General features: G+C 39.0%; 1 protein-coding gene across 2 annotated transcripts in view; it reads left to right on the forward strand.

The window, feature by feature from the left end:
- Window positions 1–2850: 2850 nt before the first annotated feature.
- The window catches only part of Zbtb41 (zinc finger and BTB domain containing 41), a 36117-nt gene continuing 17304 nt past the window's right edge, over window positions 2851–21663 (forward strand). Inside the window, exons 1-5 of one of the 2 annotated variants that reach the window (XM_006982409.4) lie at window positions 2851–2929; window positions 3650–4883; window positions 10549–10756; window positions 11660–11729; window positions 14147–14294. In XM_006982409.4, the coding sequence (XP_006982471.1) occupies window positions 3767–4883; window positions 10549–10756; window positions 11660–11729; window positions 14147–14294 (1543 nt within the window). In that variant the 5' untranslated portion in view covers window positions 2851–2929; window positions 3650–3766. Of the gene's footprint in view, window positions 3020–3649; window positions 4884–10548; window positions 10757–11659; window positions 11730–14146; window positions 14295–21663 lie in introns of both variants that reach the window. The other variant, XM_006982408.4, reaches the window with a different exon arrangement.

A 21663-nucleotide genomic window follows, 5' to 3' on the forward strand; every position in this document is an offset into this window, starting at 1 on the left:
TGCCACAGGGGAAGAGGGAAGAAAGGGGAGAGTATGGAATTATTAGTAGGAATATGCTCAGAGTACTTTATATATTTTAGGAGCATATGCTTATGTATTCCAGTACCATATACAATGTATATATGCTAATGGGAAGGGGGAGTTCAATATGAAGTCTAATTTACTGAAGTCTTTGAATCTAGTCATTTGAACACATCTTTGCAATAGTGATATTTCATTTTGTGACTGTGGTGAATGCCCCATCCCAGAATACTTAATCTCCAGAATACTGACTGACATGAGAGCCCAGGAATGAACATGACTTTAAAGGGTTGAGTGGAACTGTTTTAGGACTTTTTAAAAAAACCTTTCTACCACTTATCACAAGAGATAATCTCTTTTTCTGTGTAAGGATAGAGAAGGGAAATGGGTCCTTACAGGACACTGAATGCCAACACTTCAATTTTGGATTTCCCACACTCTAGAAATGTGAGAAGTGAAATTATAGCTTATAAATTATTCAGTTTGGAGTTTTGTTATCCAGCACAGAGGGTCTGGGAGAGCAATCTTCAATTATTTGGTTGTTATTTTTCTGAGTGTGTCTGAGAGGTCAGAGAACAATGGCTGTTAAGACAAATTTAAGCAATGTCTGGCCTTTGCGTGGTTTATGGTGTAAGAGGATTTTTACATACTATGAGCTTTTAAAAATGCAGAAAAGGAGAAAAGGAAAATGATTAGTAACTGGCCTCAGAAAATTTTTTTAGCCCAATTGCAGAGAATTTGCAAACAAGTTGATTATAATTAAGATCATTCCCAGGCATTTTATATGTCATGCTATTGAAAAGCATGTTTATTAAACTAGAAATGTCACATTCCAGTCACAATACAATTTTTCCATAGACATTTAAATGAATCAATGAAGAAATGCCTTTTCATTGTTTGTGAAAAATCCATGAAATATCTTGCGAGGGTGTTAAGACCAGTACATATCAGCAACACAAAGACACTGGGAATCTGTGGGAAGATCTTTCCTTCTTGGCTGCTCCCTCGGCTCTGTCCTTACCCTGCCCTTACCCAACTTGCCACCTTCTCAGTGGTACGGGACTGAGGAAACTGTCAAGACGTTGTTTTTAATTTTTGCTTCTTATTTTTTTTAAATCACTTGTGAGTTAGTCAGTGTTTTCCAAACAACACAAACAATAGGATAGACAGGTAAGACTGATGTGCTTTAATCCAGGGACTAGGTCACGGAGTTGTTGTTAGGTCTCACATTCAGGACAAATGGTTAACTGAAGTGCCTAATCTCAGCATCACAAGTACCCTGTACTGTACAGTTATCCTGACTGACATACTCTGCCCCCTATCCTAAATCTTCCCAGCCCTTGAGTCTCCCTTCCTGTTCCCCAGATTCTCTGATACCATATAATCCAAACATTTTGGCTACAAGGTCTCTTGGCTGTTTGGTCTCCTGGCCTGCTCATGGCCTCTTGGTCTGCAACGCCACTCCCCGGGCCATTTCAGTCTGCAAGCCTGGTTCAGTTTGGACCCGTCCTGATGCCTCTGGTTGTTCTTTTCCCCACATCTAAAATAAACCTTCTCCTAAACCATAGCTAGAAGCTGTCTTGTCTTCATTTTTTTCATTCAGTTGTGGGGACTGGCATGTGTAAAAATCCACAAGCCAAGCCAAATGGGCTTAAAATTTAGGTAAGAGTTGACCATCCAGGCTTCACTTTGAATTGTTCTGGGGTGAAAACACATTTGGGGCTTCCCTGTCGAATGGTTAGAGAGGGACTGCTTATTTGGCCAATGTCAGTGTTTGCCAACTGATAGGACTGGGTGCACCACATTACTAGAGAGTTATCTACATCAGTATGTTCAGTACATCTACAAAGCACCTTCATTGCAATGTGTACCCATACTAAGGGAAACAAAATTGAGGTATTCTCCCACTTCCCCTCCTCCTGGGTATTTTCTTACCCTGTATCTTTTTTTTTTTTTTTTCCAAGACAGGGTTTCTCTGTGTCACAGCCCTGGTTGTCCTGGAACTCACTCTGTAGACCAGGATGACCTCGAACTCACAGAGATCTGCCTGCCTCTGCCTCCCCGAGTGCCAGGACTAAAGGCGTGCGCCACCACGCGCCCGGCAACTCTATATCTTCTAATGAGAGGGTAGCCTTTTCCAGATTCCTAGTTATGTGTGAGTTATGAAGAGGGTGGAATTAGAGGTGAAGAGGGGATGTCCATTTCCTTTGGTCAGGGCCTTTGTGCCATTCTTCTTAGGTCTGTCCAAACAAGATCTAGAACCTTCCTCGCCGGACGGGGCAATATCGGTTCTCTGTGCATTCTGTCGGAGATGCAACACGGTAGGCTCTGGTTCTGAGGCTCTGAGTCCCTTTAAAGGTCTGGTGGTCCTTTTCGCAGCGTCACACCTACATGAACATTTTCTGTTCACAGTAAGTTAATAAAAACAATTTTACGTGCGCTTACATTTCAGGTGTCTCGCAAGTCGGAAAGCCACTCAGCGACTTCCAGCCCGCACGGGGGGTGTTTGCCACCTTGGACCGGGCAGGCTTCCGGCGGCTCTTTGGTGATCAACTGGAAACACACCGGTGTCAACCAATGCCTCCTAACACAACGGAGCCTTGCTTCGCTTCCCTTCTTGCAGCTCAGCTTTGCTGGTTCCACCCGCGAGGGTTCCCGCAAGTCACCCACGAACACCGGGTGTAACGGACCTAGGACCTTGCTAAGGGCACCCGAGGCAGCCGAGGGAGCTCACGGGGCATGCGCGGGGGCCTGGAGGCGCGCGCATGCGCCCTGGCCGATGCCCGGGCTGGCCGGCCTCTCGCGGCGGCTGGGCGGCTGCGCGCGGCTGACGTGCCTGGCGGGCGGGCGGTCGGGCGGGCGGCGGCGGGACTCCGCGAGGGGAAGGAGCGCCGCCGAGGTGGATGAGGTGGGGGGCCGGACCCGGAAGTGGGTGGGCGCGAGCGCGCGGGGATCGGAGCTGGCTGCCCCGAGCCGGCGCGGGAGCCCGGGGTTCCCGGTAATTCATGGGCCTGTTGGGGGGTCGCCTGCCGGGACAGCCTGGGAGGGAAAGGGGTCACGGGCGAGCGCGGGCCCCGCCGACCCCGGGGCCTGGGGAGGCTCCGCTTGCAGCGGTCGTCCCGTGCTGATCCCGCTCCCTGCGCCCCCTCCTAGGGCCGCTCTGCTCTCTGCCCCGTGGCTTTCGGAAGCCGGGCTGTCGCGGAGGAGCCCGTGCCGCCGCACTCGCCCCGGGGAGAGCGTGCTAATGGAGACTTGCTTTCCGTGGCCGCGCCGGTCTTATTGTCACGGTCCCCAGCACCCAGACCGGGACCGCAGCCCCGGCGTGTCTGCACGGTCCGCAGCCCCCGGCCGGATCGTCCTCTCTCTCTGTTCTGTGCTTTCCACCTTATTCGTGAATCAGGCCTGGAAGGTGTGCTGCGCCTTCACTTAACACTATTCTTTTGTTGGTTGTCTTTCCCCTAAACCCAGCCCTCCTTGTTCTCCGCCCTCAGAATCTTAGTTGCTGGTGAATGTAACGTTGACTTTGTAATTAAGATACAGTTTAGACAAGATTGGTTGACAGCACCTTTGGTTGTTTAAGATTGCTTTGCTGTGGAGTTCTTATGTGTGATTCTCACTGTTTTTGCAGACCATGAAACGGTGGGGCACGCCCCTTCAGAAGCTGTTGTTCAAGACAATCTAGTTTTGTTTCCTAAACCTCGCAAGTCACTTATGAAGTTTCTTGTTCAAAAATTGCAGTACTGCAATGAAGAAAAGGAGAAAGGTTACTTCAAATCTTGATGAGAAGATCCATCTAGGCTATCACAAAGATTCTTCAGAAGAAAATGCTGCTGTGGAGTGTGGCCAAGTGACCTACACTCAGTCTACAGAAAGACCAGCTCCTGAAGCTCTTCAGTGTTACCAAGAACTTCCTCCCTCTCCAGATCAGAGAAAGCTTTTGAGTTCTTTGCAGTATAACAAGAATTTGCTCAAGTATTTGAATGATGACAGGCAGAAGCAGCCATCTTTCTGTGATTTACTTATCATCGTAGAAGGGAAAGAATTTAGTGCGCATAAAGTAGTAGTTGCGGTTGGTAGCAGTTATTTTCATGCGTGTTTGAGTAAAAATCCAAGCACTGATGTCGTCACCCTGGATCACGTAACGCATTCAGTTTTTCAGCATTTGCTTGAGTTTCTTTACACATCAGAATTTTTTGTGTACAAATATGAAATACCTCTTGTTTTAGAGGCTGCAAAATTTTTGGACATTATAGATGCAGTAAAACTGCTGAATAATGAAAACGTTGCTACTTTTCAGGCAGAACTAACTGAAAAGTCATCTCCAGAAGAAACACTAAGTGATTTAACTGGAAGACTATCAAATAATCATCAGTGCAAATTTTGTAGTAGACATTTCTGCTATAAAAAGTCCTTAGAGAATCATTTAGCTAAAACTCACAGGTCTCTGTTATTGGGGAAGAAACATGGGTTAAAAATGCTGGAGAGAAGTTTTTCTGCACGAAGGTCAAAAAGGAATAGGAAGTGTCCTGTTAAGTTTGAGGACACTAGTGATGATGAACAGGAAAGTGGGGGTGGGTCAGACAGCTTGAATCAAGAAGGTTTTGATAAGGAGAAGTCAGATAGGAATGATTCCGAGGATCCTGGGAGTGAATATAATGCTGAAGACGATGAGCTAGAGGAGGAGATGTCAGATGAAGACTCTGGTACTGAGCAGAGTGATAAAGATAATGATGCGGAAGAGGAACCCGAGGCTGGTGATTCTGCGGGAAGCATCCACGAAGGGTTAGCTCCGGTAATCATTCAGAACAGTAATAAGAAAATACTGCAGTGCCCCAAATGTGATAAAACTTTTGACCGAATAGGTAAGGACCGCCTGTTTCCTAGCTCTAATCTTCTACTCTTTTGGAGGAAATCATTAAAAACTAAACTTTGAAGGAACTTTTAAGAAGAGTTCTGTAGTAAGGAAGATGTTCTGATTTTCAGCACGTTGCTTATCTTGTTATCTCAAATTTGTTGTGAATCAGAAATTTGGTATTTAATCTTTTATGTTTTCTTCATTATGTCTTAACAGGCTACAGGTTCTGTGTTTGGGAGAAAGACTCCAGAAAATCAGCAGTTATTATATATAGCTTTTGACTTCCATGCCAGTTTAATTTTAGAAGTGCTGGTTTCGAGTTACGTGTCCATTGATTATGAAATTGTTAAGTATGTTCTGCACATAAAATGATTAAAACAGTTTAAGAAGTGCAGTCTGACTTTATAAAAGAAACCATGCAGTTCTGTCCAGACATGACTGTTTTGTCCTGGGTCATGTATGCTATTCGCATAGGTTAACATTTGGTTTATAAGGTATTTGTAATCATTTGCTATCAAAATAGGCTAGTGGAATAGGTTAACCGGTTTGACAGTTTAAACTTTTTCTTTTTTCCTTTTATAGAACTTTTGAATGATTTCTAAGGATACTTTTCTCAGGACAATTTAATGATTATTAGTAATTTCACTCTGTTTCATACACAGAAATAAGACAACTTCTGAACAACTTAGTCAATTGGAAGAGCTTATGTGTACAAGAAACTCATTAGTCCTGGTAGTATATGTCACTGTAGCTCTATCAGTATGTGGATACACACAGAGAGCAGCTTTTTGGAGCTGAGGTATCTGGGAACATTTTATCTTAGAATGTTTTATTTTTCCTATACATCTTAGACTTTGAACTCCCTGCTTATGGTATTCTACAAACTTTAATTAGCCTAATTTGACTTGGAAATCAGTGAGCAAGGGTCAGTTCAGTACCAGCATTATAGGTCCAGCATGTTGTTTTCTTGAACAGTCAGTCTGTGAGGTACTTCGTTGAGAGAGGGCTTTCAGTTCCACTAAGTTTGGGAAACGGTAATGCATAGTCTGTTTTAACTTTATGCAATTTAGAAAATAAATCTGTTAATTTTGCTTACCCTAGCTTTTCTTCAAGTCACTTTATAAATAAGGTACCTACCTTATGAGTGCTTGTCATAATGTTCCCAGGAAACTGTAGAGTTTTATGCACATGAACTGCCTAAAATTGAAGCTGATAAACCTAAAAGTTTACAAAATGTTTTTTTTTTTTTTTTATTTTGCCAAAGTCATTCCATATATTACGAGAATCAATAGATTACAATGTAGGGTTATTTCCAACTTACTTTTCAGAATGAATTTTCCATTACAGTCTTTCTCTTCTGTTGCTTGACTTGGGTTTGCTTAGTGTTCACTCATTCTTCCTCTGATGGAGTGTCTGCCTCTATGTATGTCTATCTAGTACTTGTTTATATCCACTTGCTGATTTAAAAGCTTGAGCTGTTGTAGAGTCATACTACTGGGTTTTTAAATCTAGACCTCGTGTGAGTTGTTTAACCTGTGTGTGTGGTTTTTACCCTTCATTAGTGAAATGAGGTGATGCTCATGTGTTGTTAATAATATGAATGGTTATTTATGGTGAAAATTAAGGGGTGATTCTGGAGAATCACTTAAATACTGCACAGAATGCAGGTATTCAAGAATGTTAGCTGCTCTTAGGATTCATTAATTTAACATCGGATGCCTTCCAAGCTCGGTTAAACAGATATGAAATGATATGTTCTCTGTCCACAAGTATCTGTGTACATGCAAAAAATTAGCATAATACAATAAAGTTAATTTTATCAGGAGGACCAGGAAAATGAGTGACTTCACAGAACTAGTAGTATTGAATATGAAACTTCTAAAATAGGGTGGTGTTTACAGGGTAGAAGGATCAGTGTATAAAGGCACTGAGGTATATGGTATGTTCTAGAAATTGCTAAGGTATGGGTGTCTTTCAGATAAGTAAAGAGGCTTAGAAAAAATGACAGGGACTAAGAGTAGGCAAATAAGGAAAGCCAGCTTTGGGATGGCTTGAATGCTATACAGAGGAGTTTATGTTTTATCCGATGAAACTACTGGGGAGGGGAACCTTCAAAAGGAGAGAATGACAGCCAGTGAGTTATAGGCAGATTGTGTGGCTTTAGTGTGAAGAAGGAAACTGGGTAATGAGATAAGAAAGCCAGAGGGGCAAGAAGGGGCATATAGCAGAGGCAGAAGCATAATGCTGCCTGGATTCACTGGCAGTGAAAAGTGGGATGAGGGTAGAATAGTGGTTACGGTGAATGTCAACAGAGCAACTGGCGACAGGTAGAGTGAAAAGAGTATGTAGAAGATAAACTGTGAATGTTTGCCTGATCTCAAAACAGTTTTATAGCTGTCTTTCATTTTTCTCATCTAATGCTCATTCCTTTTACAGGATTTTAAAATGTCCATCTTAAATTTTTGATTTTCATTTTGCTGGTCTAACTAAATTGAGGCTGAAGCTTATATACATACTTTTGTGCTTGGTTAGTATGCTTTGGATAGTCCAGGTCATTAACATTTGCCAGTAAGCACTTAACTGCCTTGAACTAAGTTTAAAGGACGTTATCTGGTTTCCCATTGGCTTGTATGGGCCCTGTTGGACTTCTTTGTCATCTCCTTGCTTGGCTGCCGCAAAGTGCGCTCATGAGGGCGAGGGATAAGCTCTGAGATTTCTGCTGAAACCATTAGCTGCACAATACATAACCGAAAAATTGGATTCCATTATTGGGTTCTTTTATTCTTCTAGTTATGTCTTTCCAGAGGCAACCAGCTGTCCATTTCTCATCCAATTCTCATGCAAATAAGAGTCCTTTGACCTTGCTGCCCCTTATACCAAAAACCTACTGGGTAAAAAGCAGAATAGAGACATGACAGATGGGGTAAGAGAGGAAATTTGGATAATTTACAATTTTTGTTTCCTTTCACAGAACTGAAGTCTTTGCTTGGAGTAAATCACAATCTCTTCTCGAGACAAAATGTATTTTGTATCCCCTCTCCCTCTTTATTGAACATGAGTTTATTTAGTCTGTTTGGATAGGGATTCTCCTTGCTTCTTAGCAAATTGTAACAATGGTGTACTTTTCGACTTTACAGCCAAATAATTTGTTGATGTGCTCGTTACGGTGACTAGATGAGTAGGTGCGGTTGAGAGTAATGGTGTCAGGTAGGACATATAGTAGGGTGATTTAGTGACGCTTCTCACCAAAACTGCACGTAAAATCTGAAAATAATAATTTTGCCTGAGCCATATGAAGGAGTAAATTTTGAAACATCAAGACAAATTTATTCATGTGAAAACATCTTTGGTTTGTGACTCCTACTTTTTGGTTCAGAAAACTACACAGTTTTTCACTATATGATGTTTCCTATTTTTTACATAGAGACTCGTAAGTTTGAAGAGAACATGGTGATTTTGTGTGTTGTTATTAGAATCTCTTCCTCACAAATATGGAGAAATGAATGTAGATTGTAGATAGTCTTTTTACCGAGGAGTGCCCCTTTCGTACCCCTAAACTCCTGCCAGTTGCTTTAAACATGAGATTTATTGGGGGATTACATTTTGTTTTTCTTGATAAATCTCTGGAGACCCACTTGGATCTTCTGAGTCGAGCTTTCCCCAGGCTTGTCTGTTGTTCTTGTTCCGAATTTCAGCTCCGCGGAGACAATGGGCTCTGCAGTAGGGATGTGCATAAACTTTGAGTTTGTAACTAAGTTTTTTCATGTCTGTGATTTGTAATGCTGTAGGAATTCATCTTGGTCTCTTGACATTATTACATTTATTTTGTTATTTTTTTCTCTTTTATAAATGATTTAAATTTTATTATAAAAATCTTGCAAATTAAAGAAAATCACACAGTTACTCTGTTTACTTCTAAAGGTTTTTAAAACCATTAGGTTTGGGGGCTGGGGAGGAGGCTCCACAAATATGAAGGCTTGAGGACCATGGCTGTGTGTACCTGTATGTCCTGGATTGAGAGGTGGAGACAGGTGGATGCCAGGAGTTGGCAGGCCAGCAGATTAGCTGAAGGGCAAGCTTACTGTTCATTGAGTGACCTGTCTTAAGACAACAAGGAAGGCAGAGTCAAGCGGATCTCTGTGAGTTCGAGGCTAGCCTGATCTACAGAGTGAATTCTAGGACAGACAGGGCTGTTACACAGAGAAACCCTGTCTCGAACCGCTCCCCCCCCCCCAAAAAAAAAGAAAGGACAACAAGGTAGAGGGCTTGAGGAGGACACCCAGTTTGCTCGAGTCCTTCTGTGTATGTGCATGGGCAGTCACCGCCCCCACCCAACACACACATATGATTGCACGCACGCGCGAAAGTGTGAGCGCTTTGAGCTATTTAAGTTTAAATTTTTTCTATTAATCTTTTTAAGACTACTGGTCTAAGAAGGTGAGGTCAATTTTTTAAAATTTAACTGTCTATTCTATGGTTTTAACATTCTACTATTTAAGGAGGCAGATTTGTGTTCTGGTGCAAAGATCCAACATGGCCTGTGTTTACCTGTGATGCTTTTCTGCCTCAGAAATGTAGACATTTATGTGCTACCTAGTGATGGTAAGAACTTTATGCTAAATAGGAATGTAAGCAAATTAAACCAGTTGTATGCATCCACTTGCTTTCTTTCTCACTGTGCTTTTCTTGTTGAGCAGTCGTTGCAGTTTCTTGGGCATTTCTATTAGAAATACCTGTATTTCTCATTCTGAGTAGATGGAGAGCTTAGGCATTCGGTTCACATGTATGACTCCGGGCGCCTTTTATGCCTGTTCATCTTCCTTACTTGCTTAGATTTTACCTGTGTGTGTTGTGTTTAGCATTTCAGTATTAAGCACACAGTCATCCTTTATTTTCTTGTTTCTTAGCTGAATGGGTTGTGTTGTTAATTATTTGTTAACTCTTCTAGGTTTGCTGCATTCTTCCTAGAATGCCTCCTGTGAAAAGAAAATAACAAAATCAGTAAACATTTCTTTCTTTATAATATTTGAATAAGAGCTACCAATTCTGAACACTGAGTTTGTGGGTATGCATAGGAAAAGTGAATTGTAGATATAATAAATGTTAAGTGATGAGTAGATATTTTCCTAAAGATTAGTTTTACATTTAAAAATACATTCAATATTTAGAATTTGTCAACACTTGTAGGAAAATTTCAGACACTAAGATTTATTTTTTTATTTTTGGTTTTCGAGACAGGGTTTCTCTGTGTAGCCCTGGTTGCTCTGGATCTCACTCTGTAGACCAGGCTGGCCTCGAACTCACAGAGATCCACCTGCCCCTGTCTCCAGAGTTCTGGGATTAAAGGTGTGCATCATCACAGTCCAGCAACATTAAGGTTTTTAAAATACATGAATGAATACTGTTTTTTTAATGACTGAAGCTTTTGAGGAAAAGTATATTTTAAACAGTAATCTTGAAGTGCCGAGTCTTTGAGGCTCATTTGAGTTAGAAATTTAGATAAATGTTTTTCTTTTTAGTTCCCTATATGCATTTGGGGGTAGATATTAAGTTTATTAAACTTATAAATACAAATGAATTATAAATGAAAATTATTAAAATTTTCATTCCTCTCTGAGATTTCAGTCACAGCACAGCAGATTTGTTGAACTTCATTTTCTTCTTCATTACAGGGAAATATGAGAGCCACACCCGTGTGCACACAGGTGAGAAGCCTTTTGAGTGTGATATTTGTCACCAGCGTTACTCGACCAAGTCTAACTTAACTGTCCACAGAAAGAAGCACAGTAATGAAGTAGAGTTCCATAAGAAGGAGCACAAGTGCCCTTACTGTAATAAGCTCCACGCAAGCAAGAAGACCCTAGCCAAGCACGTCAAGAGGCAAGTACTGTCCTGCTTCCATTGTGTGTGTCATGTACCTTCTAATGTAGGAAAAAGGAAACTGGAAATGGCTACAGGGTGCTTATTTCCAATTCTGTCATTGCTTTATGGCTATGTATGTAAACTTGTAGAGTTTACAAGTCACCAGAACAACAGCAAATGTTAGTTTGTTCGTATTTTTTCCCTTTTGGCAGTACAACAAGAATATGGCCCATAATGTAAAGTTTTAAGATGCATTTTGATCATTTTTTTTTAAATTTGGTTTTGACAAGTATGTCTTCAGAAATGCATGGCTTTAAAACTCTTAAGAAATTAGTTTTCATATTCATCTTTAGTGTGGAAAAGTTCATGACTATATTTAATATAGTGCTGAATATTAACTCTAAAAATTAAAGTATCTGCACACATGTAGATTTTAAGAATGCATTTAAATATACTTTTCTTAATTTCTGTGTAACTTAATGTATGCATAAAATCTTTAAAATGAGGGAAGCTCTATTCTTACTACATGTACCTGTGTTTATAAGGACATTCAGGACTGAAGGTGGGTGAGGTGCTGATCACTGTAATCCTAGCACCTGTGAGGCTGAGGCTGATGGATTGCTGTAAGTTTAAGGCCAATTTGGGTTATAGAGTAAGACCCTGTAATAACAACACCAAAAATAAACAAGTAATACCTAATTTTTTTTTTTTTTTTTTTTTCGTTTTGAAGCAGAGTTTTGGTTTGTAGCCTAGGCTGGCAATCAATGCTAGCTCCTCCTGTCTCAGCTTTCTGAGTGTAAGGTCGCAGGCATGCACCACGCTGGGCTAGTATCTGATGCTTGAAATTGCCCTTGACAGATTAATGTGAAATATAGATGTAATTAGCATAGTTTTCCTGATATTTTCTCTCTTTTTCGATAGATTTCATCCTGAAAATGCACAAGAATTTATTTCCATCAAGAAGACTAAAAGTGAAAGTTGGAAATGTGACGTAAGAATTTGTAATTTCTATTAGAAAATCAAAGTAAATGTAATGTCTTTTGGGAAACAAAGATAATTAGGTTTAAAGTAATGGAACTTATCTCAGTTTTAGAATCTTTTAAAGTTATTTGAAAAAAGAATTGTTTTTTAAATTTCTCCTGCAAACATGTTAGTTTTCAGATAATAGACCTCAGAAATGGATATCCTATTTTGGTTCTTATTATTCCTTGGTCTGTCCCCTGCATACAATTAGCAAAATCACTCTGGTTTGTATTTAGAATTGTGTATAATGATTTCTAGCATTACTATGGCAGAATATAGAATGTTAAAATTGCCCCTCCTGTCCTGGTTGCCGTATAATACACCATGTTGAAGCACAAGGGTATTGGAGAAATTATTTTGGCCACTCCACGAAGTTAAAAGGATATTTATTTAATGGCGTAACTCACAAATTAAGTAATGGGTAGGTCGCAGGGTCTGGGGAAGGTGTAACGCAATCCAGCGGTGTTCTCTGGAGCTCTGCACAGTCCACCTTCACCGTTCAGCGTCCAGGCACCGAGAGAGCACACAGAGAGAGCGCTGGCCCATCCAGCTCTTGGGCTCCCTTCTCCCCGCCTTGTAGGCGTGACAGTTGCCAGAGTCTCAATGGGGGTTGGAACTTCCAGATCCAAGCTGGAATGGCTACCCACTACTCAAGGGTCCTTAGAGTGCTGTTTTACTGGTTTTCCCCTTTTGGTTGGTCAGGACAAGGGGGCAAGGCTTTGCTAGGTATTTCTTTGGTTCTGTGCTATGTCAGTCGAAGTAACACAGTTGTTATAAATTACAGGATAAATTTTTCTGGTTTGGGACACATTCACAGTGAGTTACTAATATAACAGTCAACTTGGTGATGCCTAATGGCTAGAATTAGTAAGGATGGATCAGGGAACAGGAGATTCCCTTCTTGCTCTCCTTGAAGCTGCTTGTGCTTCCTCCACCCTTCTGGTATAGCAGCTAGGCTCAGAGAGACAGAGGAGAAGTGTGTGTGTGTGTGTGTGTGTGTGTGTGTGTGTGTGTGTATGTACATGTGTGCGTACATGTGCATGCCAAGAAATGTAGTCAAGGCCTCAGAGGTCCCAGATCATAACTTCTGCCACATGCTATTGGTTAAATGGTCAGTTCTAGAGCAGAGTGGCGGGGAGAGGAATTCAGTGGGAGTAGTAGCAGAGAATTTCTGTTTCTTCTGTCACACTCCTAAGGATTTTTGTCAGTATTTAGTTGCATATGGTTTAGTATTTAATACTGCTTATCATTTTACATTGTTATTCTAAAGATTACCTTACATATGTAGCATACTTCCAGAATTGTCCCTAGTTCTCTGATTGCAACTTCAAAAAACTGAAGTTAATTTCTTTGACTCTGCACAAGATGTCTGCTTCACTTTATTAGGCTTTATCATCCTCCAGTCTAAAATGAGGATACTGTTATTATGTCTACTCTGTAGTACTTTCTGAGCACTAAATAAAGTGATCTTGGAATTGTGCCTAGTTGGTACTGTTATCTGTTGCTGCAGCAGCTTCACTTGTTTTAAATCCCTGATTTATTTATCACTTTTTTTACTTTTCAAGACCGTATTTCTTTGTGTATACCTGGCTGCCTTGGAACTCACTCAGTAGACCAGGCTGGCCTTGAACTCAGAGACTTGCCTGCCTCTGCTCCCAGAGTGCTGGTATTAAAGGTGTGCACTTAACACCACCTGGCCATATATTGTATTTTTATATACTGTTTTCTTATTTCTGAAAACTTCCTGATAAAAGTTGAGGGGTTTTTCTGTGATTTAATTATTGATAATCCTAATAAAATATATGGTAATAATGATTTTAAAAAATCTTTTTATTCCTGATATAAATTTGGTTTTATTTTGTGGATTAAAAAATGGATATCCATGGGTGGAGAGGTGGCTCATCAGTTCAAAGGGCTGCTCTTGCAAAGGACCCAGATTCTTTTCCTGCTCCTAATCATCAGTAAACTATCTCCAGGGGATTCAACGCCCCCTTCTGACCTCTGTGGGCACCAGGCATGCATGTGATGCACATACATACATGCAGGCAGTGACTGAATAAAATAAAAATAAATCTTTTTAAAAAGAAATTGCTATCTAGAATTAAGATACTAAAGGTATGTTATAGCTTTGTTAAACATAGAATGAGTGGGAATTCATCTAACTTTAGGGTTAACTTAACATAGTTCTGAACTATAGTGCTTCTAGTGTTTCTTATTTTTCCCCCTTTTTTAGCACAGTTAGAAAACTGATAATACTTTGGTAAGTTTTCTGTTGGAAGATGTTTCTCTTTACTTGAATTTGTATGTTTTATCTGTATTATGAGCTTTATATTTTAATTCAATCTTAAATTAAGGTAGTTACATTTTATATACACTTCTATTTAGATTTGTAAGAAATCTTTTACTCGAAGACCACACTTGGAGGAACACATGATTCTGCATTCACAAGATAAACCTTTTAAGTGTACCTATTGTGAAGAGCATTTCAAATCCCGATTTGCACGGTTAAAGCATCAGGAGAAGTTCCATCTGGGTAAGTTATGTTTTCGTAAAGTAGTCATCTGGTTACTGATTATCTGATGTAGAAGAGCTCACCACTGTTAAACTGTACTTTTTCCCTCTTAAAAACCTTCATTGTTTGGAGGGAGTAAAGAAAAGGGGGAAATGGCGTAATTATATTATGCTCTTGAAAAAAAATCTCTTTTTGTTTAAGAGTAGTTTTAAATTCACAACAAAATTGAGAAGGTGCAGATAGTTAATGTGTTGCCAACCTCTGTATGTACAGCATTGTCCCACATCAGCATCCCCACCACATGGTACAGTTTAAAAAATGATTAATGTCTAAGTTTTGGTGATTAATTATAAAATGGCTGTGGTTATCTGTTTGCATATTTTGTAGTGGACAAATTTTCAGTTTGCTTGGATGAAAATCTGAGAACATAAAGAAAAGGTCTATTGGATTGTTAGAATACATTCAGTTTGTTAGAAATTGCCATATTGTCTTCCAAAACGGTTATACCAGCTGGATTAGAACTCCTGTTACTTTAGCATTTAACATTTGGTTTTGTCAGAATTCTGATATTTAAGCCACCATAGTAATTGCTTACTATATTGTTGCTTTATTTGCATTTTGCTAGAGATAACATGTAGAGCATCTTTTCTCGTGTTTGTCATTTGTCTTTGACGCTCTGTCTGTTAAGTCTTTAGTTCTATGTTCTAGTGGTGCTGTTTTTTTATTTTATTGTTGTTGTTGAGTTTTGAGAATTCTTTTTAAAAATACTTAGGTATTTGTGTGTGTGTGTGTGTGTGTGCGTGTGTGTGTGTGTGTGACATGTCCCTGTATATGCCTGTGATGAGGTATTGGGACAACCTATAGGAGTTGGTCTCTCTTTCCACCATGTGGTTCTCAAGGATGGAACTCGGGTTATCAGTTTAGTGGCAAACACCTTTCCCTGCTGTGTTGCTGTAAGTTTTCTGTGGTCCCACCTGGCTCCTGTGGCCCCACAGTCCAGTCCCTCAGCCACTCGGACCCAAATAAACACACACAGGCTTTTATTATTTTTAAACTATGGCCATGGCAGGCTTCTTGCTAGCTAGCTCTTTTATCTTAAATTAACCCATTTCTATAAACCTATATTTGCCACGTGGCTTGTGGCTTACCAGTATCTTTACATCTTGCTTCTCCTGGTGGTGGCTAGCAGCGTCTCTTCTGCTCTCTTTTCTCCTTCCTTTCTCTCTGGTTGGAATGTCCCGCCTAACCTTATTCTGCCTCACCATTGGCCAGACAGCTTTATTTATCAACTAATCAGAGCAACACACATTCACAGCATACAAAATGGTATCACCCATCACTGCTGAACCATCTTTCTGGCTTGAAAATTCTTTTATTTTTTTTAAGGAGTTATTATTTTAAGTGTGTGTGTGTGTGTGTGTGTGTGTGTGTGTGTGTGTGTGTGTGTGTGTTTTCATGTTCTGTGTGTCTCTGGCTTGAAACTTCATTTTTTTTTAAGGATTTATTTTTTATTATTTAAATTGTGTTTGTGTTTTCATGCTGTGTGTGCCCCTAAGAGGGTGGAGTGTTGGATGTCTTGGGGCTGGAGTTACAAATGGTTGTAAACTACCCATGGTTGTAAGCTATCCAGCATGTCTGTTGGGAACCTAATGGGTCCTCTGGAAGAGCAGTATGTGGTGCTAACCACTTAGCCAACTCTTCAGTCCCTTTAGATTGCTCTATGTATTTTTTTGTTACACTACTTTAGTAGTGTCTGGCTTATCATTCATTGTACTGACAAGGTTCTGTCATGGAACAAAATTCAACTTTCAAGACTGTCACTTATAAACATTGTCAAACCTAACATCACCTATATTTTTGCATACATTGTTTGTATAAGTTGTATAATTTCCTATTTTTTCTATTTAGATGATGAGCCATTTTGAGTTCATTTTTGCAGAGGACACCATTTGTAGAGGACTATGTCTAGATTTGTGAGGTCTCTATTCTCTTTCTTGTGTATATGGTTGTCAAATTGTTTCAGCTTCACTTTTTTTTAAGACCATTGTGTGGCCTTCACTCCTTTGGCAGTTCGCTTCATGTTTGTGTATCTATTTGCTGCTCTGCATACTGTCTATATTATTACAGCTTTATAGCAAGCTTTGAAGCCTGGTAGTGCTGGTTTTCTAACTTTGTTTTTGACTTCAGTATTATGGTGTCCATTCTGGAGTTCTTGTCTCTACATAAACATGAGAATCAGCTTTTCAGGCTGGCCTTGGTAACTCATGCCCAAATCCCAGCACTCAGGAGCCGAGACAGGAGGATCAGCATAATTTTGCAACAGTTTGGGCTACATAGCGACTCTAAGCCAACGTTGTCTACATGAAGAGACCATGTTAAAGAAAAAACAAATGTAATTTATTGATACCCCTCAAATAATTTATCAGGAATGTTAGGGATGTCTTTAATCTTGTCTATTAAATCAGAAGTCCTAAGTGTGCGTGAGTCTTCCTGCTTATGAACATTTGTGCAGTTGTTTATTTTCATTAGAGTTTTGTCATACTTTTATCATTGTTTGTTTACTCAACTTTATATCTTTCCTACTATTGTTAGGCTTTTTAAGCAGTTTCTTCTGGAGGATTATTGAAACACTCTTGATGAACTTTGGTATTGAATTAGGGCAAAGGGAGTTGTACTTATTTGGAGTGATGCTATATATGTTACAGTTCCTATAGATCAGCAAATATGACTTGGTTTTGTTCTGAATAGCAAAAATACCAGAGGATATAAACAATTCACAATTGCTATCTGGATAGATCTCATTAAATGCTTGAAATAGGACATTTGATTTCATAAAAAACTTTTCCTGAATATAAACTTAGTATATTTGGAATAAAATATTATGTGATGAGTTTCCTCCCTAATGCTTATGGCCAAGATAGAGACTTAGATTTTAAATTTGAAAGTAAGGCTTGGTAATTTATGAAAGTTAATCCTCATAATGATTTATTGTCATCCCACATAGAAGTCTCTTTTCAGTCTTATTTCTTTTATTGGCAGCTTGAATAATAATTTATACTAAGTAAGAATAATGTGGGTAAATAACTTTATAGATGGCATGAAGCTGCTAAGAGTATTTCATATACCATATATATATATATATATATATATATATATATTTAAAAGTATAGGTCATACAATAGTTGAAGACAAATTTAAAATTATACATAAATGCCGAGTGGTAGACTTTAGTTCTTGGACTACTTGATTATGAAGCAGTCCATCCTCCAAACGCCTTTTCAGGTGGATGGGCTTAATAGCAGAGGCTTGTTAGACAGAGGCATGGTGGGAACCAATAATCAGCTGACAAAACCTGTGCAGATTTCAGCTTTATTAATAGTGTATATTCTTCAGAATTAAAGTAGTAATCTAGTTTTGAATTGATCTGGAAAATTGTATTAATTTCTGGGTCAGTGTATTTAAAATGGATATTGACAAATATAGAAGTGAGTAGCTTGGCTTGTTTTTGTTTTCATTTTTGTGGGTTTTGTTTTTTGATACAACAGGGTTTTAAAATTATGTCAGTTAAAACATGTTAAAGGACCTTGAACTATTGTGCCTCGATAAAAGAGTATATCTGTTGTTAGATAACTTCAAGGCTATATTGTATTTCAAGGCATATTTGATTTTTGTGATTATAATGTAGAAAGCTGCTTATTGGTAGAAGATAGAGTATATTTATTTTTTAGCTTACCCCTTTCCAAGTGGTTTTTGACTTGTTCAATCTTAGCAGTTCTAAAAAGGCATCATAGAAACAACTGTTAAATATATTAAAAGTTCCAGTTGGAGACATCATGATTACATGTTACATGTTGAGGAAATTATTTTTATACTTTATTCCAGGAATAACTACTTTGTGAATGTGCATTTGTGACTGTGTGGTGTATGCACATCTGTATATGCAGGTGTACCTGATTGTGCATCCAGAAGCCAGAGGAAGATGCTCTATGTCCTGTACTACCACTCTCTACCTTATTCCCTTTAGACAGCATCTTTGACTGAGCCTGGACCTAGGCTGCTGGCCAACAAGCACCAGGAAGTCTTTGTCTTTGCCTGCCTCACAGCACTGGGGTTAGAGATGTGCTGTCCTCTCCTGGCTTTTGACCTGGGTTCTGGGGATTTGAATTTAGATCTTTATTCTTGCTCAGGAAATGTTCTTACTCATTTCCCCAGCCCAGTACCTACCTACTTATTATTGGACAATTAGTGGCTTCCCTTCTTTTTAATTTGAAAACTAACACTCTCTCTCTCTCTCTCTCTCTCTCTCTCTCTCTCTCTCTCTCTTTAAAGTATCCTGGCAAAGAGATTTTTATAGTTAATATATGGATTCTACCTCCATTTCTGTTTCTAATTTTCTATTTTAACTTCTAGTAAATGTATTGTTTAGTAATCACTATTTGAAGAATATCAGGTAGAAGTTCTAAGATATAAATTTAACCCACTATGTATTCTTATTTTAGAGCTTAAAAGTTAAAGTAACCTGTTTTATGTAATAGTTTCTTTCCTATCAGCATAGGCTGAGCTGGCTAACTCTTTTGAAGAGGAAGTTTCTAAAAATGGTTTAACTGGATTTTTTTTTTGTTGTTGCCTGTTGAAAGATTACTTATTTTTCTATCATATTACATCTCAATTAGGGAAGCATTGCAGAAATGGTAGAAAGTGAAATTTAGTGTGTAACAACTCACCTGCCGAATCAACTAGCCCTGAAAATGGATGGCGCTGGAGCGTCGGGCCCATACCCGGCCGTCGCCGGCAGTCGGTAAAAAAGAAAAAAGAAAAAAAAAAAAAAAAGAAAAAGAAAGTGAAATTTAATTAATGTGTTAAGCTTTAGTTATAAAGGACATTGAAAAAATACTCTAGGAGAAGGCACTGAACATTCAAAGTAGTACACATTTATCAAACAGCTGCTAGCCATGTAATGAGTTTTGTCTTAGTGTCTAGGGAGATTATGACTCCAGATTAAATTACAGTGCAGAGCGTAATCAAGCAGGCCAGTAAATCACAATTTTCTGCTCACACATGCTTAGTTACTGTGTGTAATTTCTGTAAAAAGTGACATTTACTAGGAAAAGAATTCATAGGTATTATGGTATCATGTAAATGAAGTGTAAGACTTCACAGTGAAGATATTTTCACTGTCATGCTCAGCCACCTACTATATGATTTAAAGAATGCTCATAGAGCTGTAGGTTTCTCATATATCAAAGTTAATAAATGTTGCTGTGTGGACTAAAAAAGATTGTATTAGTCATGGTTCTATAGAGTAACAATGTATAAAATGTCTGTCTGTCTGTCTACCTACCTACCTAGGAGATTTATTAGAATGACTTAAAGGCTGTAGTCCAGCTAATCCAACAGTGGCTGGCTCTGAATGGGAAATAAGAATTCAGAAGTTGCTCAGTCCACAAGGTTGAATATCTCAGCTGATCTTCAGTCTACACTGGAATCCCAGAGAAATAGTCTCTATGCCAGTGAAGGAATGGACTTGGTAGCAAGTCAGAATAAGCAGACAAAGAGCAAACGCTTCCTTCTTTCATGTCCTTATATAGGCTTCTAGCAGAAGGTGTGGCCTAGAATAAAAGTGGATCTTCCTTATTTCAAATTAAGTAAAAATCCCTCACAGCTGTGTCCTCCAGTTTTGGATTTTAGTTAATTCCATATGTAGTCAAGTTGACAACCAAAACAGCCATTACAAAGGTAATATGTAATAGGTGTTAAGTTTGCATTCTCTTTCTCTGAATATGTTATTTCCAATGTTATAGTTATTATTTTTAAGAACTCTGAAAAATCTATTTTTGAAATAAAATAATGGGCTTATATTTTTCATAATATTTAAGAAAAAGATCAAACATGCTAAACCGTATAGGTGATTGGCGTGAGTATTTCTGCTCTTTCCCACCTTACATAATGATGCTAACAATGGTGGATGGTGATGTGGCTCAGTACCAGAGCAGATGCATGGCATAGGAAGGCACAAGATCCATCCTTAGCACCATAAAGACAATGGATAGACCACAAAGGGAATGTTTAATGACATATGTAGTAGACCAGTTTTGAGCCTCACCTCTGTACTTCCATTGCTGTGAACTGTTGTAAACTTCAGATGAGTGATTCACAAGAAACAGTGCAGGTCCCATCCCCTGAATAGATGGTTGAGGCAGCCCAATCATGCTCCAGGGTACTTGCTTTCTTTGGTCTGCTCTGCTTGTTTGATGGTGCTAGTGCTGCCAGTGCTGCCATCCACCCCGAGCAACTCTTATTGCTTTCAATAATACATTGGTGCTGCCTGTGTTATTGTATATTCTGTTGAGTTAGAGAGAGATCTACGTAATATGATTGGGAGAGTTATGGAGGACTTTTAATATATCTGCATTTTTAAGTGTGAGATTTATAGTCAGATAATCTAACTTTTAAAAGTCAGATCTTATAATTCTATCCTGTGTACAGAGTTACTTTGAAATGTTGCTTAATGGTAAGACTTTAGCATAGCTTCATGAAATAAAGAGTTGAGAGGAGTTTGACAACATGTAAAACTGAGTATCCAATATGGGAAAAAATTAAAAGTTGTTTTCTTCGAGGAACCCTAACAAGTAACTGAACATGCAGGTGGAGGCTGTTTCTTCCTCACCCTGCTGGATACTTCAACTGTATAGAGAGTTAACAGGTTACAGAGATGTTAGGAATAGATGGTTAATGCTTCACTCAACTCCTGCCTATCATAATAGGTTCATCGTGACTCTTTACATCTCATCGATTTATTTTCAACTTCACAGATACTGCCTTTTCTTTCCCATCTATTTGGAGACCTTTTCTTTTCACAGTGCAGGGATGGAGGAGGGAGTTTCCACAGTACTTAAAATAAATCAATAAATCTTTGTTGAATGAGTTAATATATGAGTAATAAATTCAAATCTCACAGTCAAAGAAATACAAATTTTAAATAAGAATATGTTAAGCATGCCTGGTAGTGATACAACTTTTGAAATCTTACCTCATTTCTAATGTAGAAATTTCCTATGTCCATGGATCAGTTTTGTTTTAAAGAGTCTCTGAGTCCATGTCCAAATTCTATATCTTTCCCCTGTGCTGTTATGATTAATTCCTATAATTCCTCCTCCAATTTATTCTTGCAAATTCTGAGACACCATCTTGCACATAGATGGTTTCCTTGGGCTGTGTCTACTATGTGTCTTTCCACCATGTTTTTCTTTTATCTTGATGTTCAGTAGAACTTACTGTCTCAAGTTACTTATTTGGTAAAATGGTGACGTGCAGAACCAGGAGAGGTCAGTATATCACCATGACAAGTGTGGGTTTAATATTGTAAGAGTGGGCAGAAATGGGTCGCAAT

Source organism: Peromyscus maniculatus, chromosome 11 (genome assembly GCF_049852395.1).
Source record: "Peromyscus maniculatus bairdii isolate BWxNUB_F1_BW_parent chromosome 11, HU_Pman_BW_mat_3.1, whole genome shotgun sequence".
In the NCBI taxonomy this organism is placed as follows: domain Eukaryota; kingdom Metazoa; phylum Chordata; class Mammalia; order Rodentia; family Cricetidae; genus Peromyscus; species Peromyscus maniculatus.